A 5,933-nucleotide genomic window follows, 5' to 3' on the forward strand; every position below is an offset into this window, starting at 1 on the left:
CCGGTATAATGTCGGGCAATGATAAGAAAATGAAATATCGCGATAGAATATGGGTAAAATGCGCATGCGCAGTGCATTTGTTTTCATACGCACATGGAGGAAAAGGCGTGCCGGTGACGGAGAATGAGAAGAGCGAAAGCAGATCGTTGAATGAAACGGATGAACCAGAATTGGTTTGTAAAAATGCTGCAACTTCAGTGGTGTGGAACTGGTTTAGCTTTCGTCCGTCAGATACACAACAAAGCACTATTTTTGGTAGAGCATGCTAGCGGGCCGTCGTTATTACCGTGTTTTTTGGAAAATACGGCACACTTAAAATCAATCCTTTGATTTTTCTGAAAATCGTCAGTGTCCCTTATAATCCTGTGTGCCTTATGTATGAATTCTGGTTGTGTTTACTGACCTCGAAATGATTTTATGTGGTACACGGCGCTCGAAAATCTGTCAAATGTTTTAGTACGACTTTGCTAAGCTACGAACCCGCACCGCTTGATGGATTGTCGGAGCATTACGGCTATCGTAGGCAGGAGCCTCGCGGAGTGATACATACTGTGCTTCAACATAATATTACCGTATTATGTGTGTATAACCTCTTTTTAAATTTTTTGTGGATATTATACATGGTTATGCTGAGTATATGTCGTCCAATTTCCACTGGAAATGCCTTTTGGTTAAACTGTCAGCAAGGAATTTGAATTTGCACTGTTAAATTTTTATATAACTTTAATGCACATAAAAAACAGCTGCTTGTTTAAGTGAAAATACATTGATGGTTTTTTTGGTTTTTTGCACTAATAAAGTTGTGGAGTTGTAAAGTATTTTGTCTAGTGTCAATTATATCGTTATCGCAAATTTTCAAATGTATATCGTGATAAATATTTTTGGTCATATCGCCCTGCTCTACCTGTCAATATTCTTTACTGGAGCTGACCTCAAACCAGCCTTCAGACTGTTAAGACCAAGCATCAACATGCTTGTGCAAATGCTCCCCCGGGAAAAACAACACAGTTGGAACCACAAAATTGAAGTGCCTGTAACCATTTACTGTCTGGCCTGTGGAGCGTCATACAGAGTGACAGCAGACATCTTTTCCATGCCGGTGGCAACAGTGTGCAGGATTGTTCACAGTGTCATTGAGGAAATGATGACCATTCTGCACCGAGTGATTCATTTCCCCAAGGCAGAAGAGATGGAGGAGGGTTGGGGCAGGCTTTGCATGCCTCGCCGGCAATGAAGCATTCCGTTGCACAGCTGGTGCAATTGATGGATGCCACATCCGAATTCTTCCACCAGGGGAACCACATAAGAGGTCCTACATCAATAGGAAACTGTTCCCCTCTATCGTGCTGCAGGGCATCTGTGACTCCAGAAGTACATTCCTAGATGTGTACATTGGTAATTCCGGATCTGTGCATGATGCACGTGTGCTGCGAAGATCCTCAATGTACAAACAGGCCCTGTATCCACCAGCAGGCTTTTTCCTCTTGGGAGATGGAGGATACCCATGCCTTCAGCATCCCGTGGCAATAATGACCCCATATCGCCAGCCTGTGTCCAGTAAGAACATAATTCCTTTTTCATTACACCTACAAACACGTGTAGTGCTACATCTTTTACTGTGAAGCATGCAGAGCCTTAACAGAACAAATGCAATAATATATTTCTACCTATTACACTAATTGAAATTTACTAAGCACTGAATAAAAGTATGTATTTTCTTTTCCTTTAAAGCTCAAGTTGAAGAAAGGTTCAATCGGCACCACGCGAAGGCCAGGAACATCACAGAGCGAACCTTTGGAATCCTCAAAACACGCTGGCGCTCCATCTTCCTGCGAGCCCTTGAGATTCAGCCTCTGTTTGCTCCAAAGGTTGTGGGGGCCTGCTGCATCCTCCACAATATCTGTGTGGCAACAAATGACGTCCACCAAGAAGAAGGGGAGGAGGAGGCACAACCAGGAGTAGAAGCTGAAACAGAAGGCACAGAAGCTTTCAGGAGCTTGTATCTGAGCCAGGCTTGCTGTACAAATGTCTGCTTCTGAACAGCTGCCTGCATGTCTGTTTGAACATGACTACATCTAGGTAAAGGTTTCAATTGCAAGATGTTGTCATGCTCAAGCAGATATGTAAGCAGCTAAGGCCACAGGAAAAAGCGTCCTGTTGGTCAAACAAAAATTTTATTTCAAATCACATTTTTTTCCTAATTAGTGTTAGTTATTAGCAAAATTAAGTTATTTTAAATGCATCTTTATTTGTTCAAATTGTAAATAGTGTGCAGTAGTTTTCTTTTTATGCATATTTCTTATAAACTTCATGTGTTCATGTATAGGTTGAATCCAATGTTAAATGTTATTGTAAATGTTATACTGTTTAAATGATGTTTAACTAAAGAGATTTCCCTGTTACACATGCAGCAAAAACCTGACTTCATTTTTGGCATATAAACCTCTTTATTTACAATTTATCGACAAGCTTCTCAAATAGTGACAGGTATCGCTCTGCCCTTTCAGTGGCTGCCCTCTCCCTCTCTTCCTCCCTAGCCAGAGCCTGTTTTCTCTCTCTTCCTCTCTTTCCGCCTGGTCTCTCAGAAACTGCAGTACAGCCTGGCTGTCCCTGGATCTCTTCCTCTGGTTGTTGCTGGGCACTTCGGCAGAAAGGGGCGAGGCTGGCGTGCTGACTGCGCCACCTGTAGTGGACGTCAGATTTGCTGCCACTACCAGGGGTGGACTGATTGAGTGTTCACCCTGGAGCACAGTGTCCATCATACTATACCACTGCCAGGTGGCGGCAGTCAGGCTACCTTCCTCTACCCCTGTGCCTGTGAGTGGGTCCCTAAACTCCTGAAAATATGTATTAATTGCTATATTATCACAGTTACACTCACTGTATTATTAAATTGCAAAGTAAATTTTATTACAAAAAAAAAGCCTTACATTTAAGGAATGGTAAACAAGTATTTGTTAGAGCAATCTAAGGAATCAGATAGGAACAGGTACATTACCTTGTATTTCGCCTTCAGATTATTCCATTTTTTTTTTGCCTGCTTGGCTGTTATGGCCAAGCCGGAAGAGCTAACAAAGTCCCTGAGGGAAAAGAATGTGGCACTGTCACTTCAATAGCTAGTTATCATAAGATGTGTTCCTCTAACAGCAAAAGCAGTCAAAATCAGTACTTAACTCCCATCCAGTCTTACAGGAGTGTCGCCTCCCTGTAAAAAGGCTGTCATTTGCCGCCCACCACTCAATAAGAACCCGGGTTTCCTCACTGGTCCCTTAATAAAATATGAAACGTTAAATTGTGCATTAGTATAATAACAATTAAAGCAAAAAAAAAGCCTTTATATTAGGGAAAAATGACAGCAAAACAATCAGGTGCTCTATTAAAACTTAATGTACATAGAAATGTAAAAAGAATTTAAGTTTTTTAAACATTATATAGGACATTTGTGACATTTGTGTGAACGACTGGCAATTAAAAATACCAAAATGATTTATATCAGACTTTAGAGATAGCAGAAAATTTCCGAACGAAATGCCGCGATTAGGGCGTTTTCTTCGGTCACAGGGCTCACTATTTGGTGGGCAAGGAGTCTCCGAAAACAGGACAGGAAATCTTTAACTAGGGTCTGTCCTGTTAAAATGACTAAACATTCGAGGTTTAAATAATTACATTCTTGCATAAAAATGCACTTAAAAAGCCCTGCATATTACAACAATATAGTATTTTTAACTTACAATTGTGCGTCTTCTCTATAGCCATTTTCACAAAGGTCTTGCGAAATGCATTCTGGGATATTTAGCTGTACCAAGTCCGCACAAGTCACCCTCGATGCATGCTCGATAAAACGGGGGGAGCGAGAACACATCCGGGAATTTTTCACGGTCTCGGCTTGATGCGTACTTTGAATTGGAACAGTACTTGGTCTCCCACTGATGACGTATCACGAGTACACGAGAACGCAAGTACGCACAAGTACGCATATTGAGAAAGGGCCCAAGATGTGGGGAATCACTAATGAGGAACTTGGTCACTAAAACCAGTGTGTGTGTACGTGTGTATATAGGTGAACAGTGCAGACATATTAATTGTTCATTTGACTGCAGAAGTGGCTACAGTAGCCTGGGCACATCTCCTCTGAGTAAAATGCCCTTAGTTGTCCTCTTTTACCTGTGCCAACATATCCTGTAATACAACAAAAAAAATTTAAAAATTCAAACAGGGAGGAGAATGGGCTCCAAGCGGTATGGTTTTCATCCTTACAGATCTCATTACAGACAAAAATCTCATTGTCTGTATATATACCGATACCGCAATATAAGATTATACAGTGTTGCATACCTCGGGGCAAGTGTTTGTATTGATCTCCACATTGATGACAGATCTTAATTGTGTACATGTTAAAATACTGTTCTCTGTACTTTTCTGAGAACCTTCTCCATGTGCAAACACCTGTGGAAAGCAAAAGAAAAAAAACAAAAAAAACATTTACATGCTGCCAGTGAAAAACATGTGGAAACAATAACTGTACATATAATGTCATAATTTACTGAAGTCCTTATTGTGAAGGCACTTGAAGTGTACTCGTTTTATTTTCTTCTGTGCTTGTTACAAATAATAATGGTGAATAAGATAAAAACAAAAATATAACATATAACATATAACATATTAATAGAAATGACCAGAAAATTCAAAATTAGGGCGGAAAAAAATTTTTGGGGGAGAAACTTTCCCAAATTTCAAGTATCGGTTCACGGTATTGGTTAACAAAACGATACGGATACGTGTTCATTAGAACAGTATCGGTCCAGATCCCAGTATAGGTGCATCCCTATCATGAAGTAGCCTAAGAACGAGGCTCCCTCCTGAACCTTTAAACCTTAGAACGAGGCTGCTTTTAGACGATCTAGCCAAAGAACACACTTGGCCATTGAACAAGACCAAAACAATTTTTCATTTTTTAGTGTCAACCTAATTATGGCTTGGTAGAGATCATCTCCCACACAGTCAGGGCGAAGTGACTCCAGAAAGAGCATCTGTCTTTCAGCTACCAATATAGCCTGATATAGACATGTTATCATCATCCATGAAAAGACGACATGTCAACCTTCGTTATTTTCTATCAGATGAAAAAACAGAGCGAGAAAGACCAAAGGCATTCACACAGAGCAGATAATGGTCAGCTTCACCTGCCTGTCTGCTCCAAGCTGGAAAAAGCAGGATGTCCTTGGACCTAAAGTTTTCCTACAGGTATTGGTACAAATTGGTAAACATGCACACGCAGGAGTAAAACCAACAAAAAACATACTGGCAAGCAACGCAGCAGGTTGACTTGTGGATCCTTCCAGGTGGCCATGACGTAGAGGTCAGCAATGTGAAAATCTTTTCCCTAAAGGAAACGCGCACAAAAAACCAAAATCAATACACAACAACCATTCATGGCTATAACCAAAGAAAAAAAATGTACCAGCATGACAGATTACGTCTTTGTGCAGCTTCCCCCACAATCTTCAGAAAAGCATTCCCAATCTGAAAGAAATAGCAAAAAGCAATAGAATATGGTTTCAGTTACTATTCTTAAAATCTTGCATTACATGACATTTTCTTTGCGGTACATTAGACAAAGTAACCACATATACTTACAGTAGATTCCATGGATTGTTCCAAACCCAGGCTCCAAAAGTCTTCAGGCAGTGATTGTCTTCCTACCCTAGGAGTTTTCCTGGAGGTCGGTTTTGGTCCAAAACATATTCCACCTAAATTCATGTGATTTTGCTTCAGTATAATATAGAAAATAATAAAGAAACAGATTAAAAGGGAAACTACAAAATAAGGCTGGCATTATTTCTCATGCTTCAGCAGTTATAAAACCATTAATGACTTTGACTTATTAAGGTTTAACGTGACTGCACAGAAATGCGCCTTACCAGACTGGACTG

The 5,933-nt window shown here is 40.4% G+C and overlaps 1 protein-coding gene and 1 long non-coding RNA gene across 2 annotated transcripts; one reads left to right on the forward strand and one right to left on the reverse strand.

Moving 5' to 3' along the window:
- The first annotated feature begins 1,408 nt into the window (after positions 1 to 1,408).
- On the forward strand, positions 1,409 to 2,039 carry LOC120435444 (protein ALP1-like). The gene is made up of 2 exons (XM_039605089.1): positions 1,409 to 1,557; positions 1,732 to 2,039. The coding sequence occupies exons 1-2, from the start codon at positions 1,443 to 1,445 to the stop codon at positions 2,037 to 2,039; spliced, it is 423 nt and encodes a 140-aa protein (XP_039461023.1). The 5' UTR covers positions 1,409 to 1,442.
- Positions 2,040 to 3,980: 1,941 nt separating this feature from the next.
- LOC120435952 lies at positions 3,981 to 5,677 on the reverse strand. The gene is made up of 4 exons (XR_005610036.1): positions 5,638 to 5,677; positions 5,478 to 5,523; positions 5,303 to 5,383; positions 3,981 to 4,446 (listed from the first exon to the last, which is right to left on the reverse strand). It is a non-coding gene; the product is annotated as an uncharacterized LOC120435952 (long non-coding RNA).
- Positions 5,678 to 5,933: the final 256 nt, after the last annotated feature.

The sequence above is a fragment of the Oreochromis aureus genome, linkage group 22 (assembly GCF_013358895.1).
Source record: "Oreochromis aureus strain Israel breed Guangdong linkage group 22, ZZ_aureus, whole genome shotgun sequence".
Classification (NCBI taxonomy): domain Eukaryota; kingdom Metazoa; phylum Chordata; class Actinopteri; order Cichliformes; family Cichlidae; genus Oreochromis; species Oreochromis aureus.

Coding starts and splice junctions, on each gene's coding strand:
- LOC120435444 (XM_039605089.1), top strand. CDS start 1,443: ATGTACAAACAGGCCCTGTATCCACCAGCAGGCTTTTTCCTCTTGGGA. Junction 1,558..1,731: donor ATATCGCCAGCCTGTGTCCA/GTAAGAACATAA, acceptor TTTCCTTTAAAG/CTCAAGTTGAAGAAAGGTTC.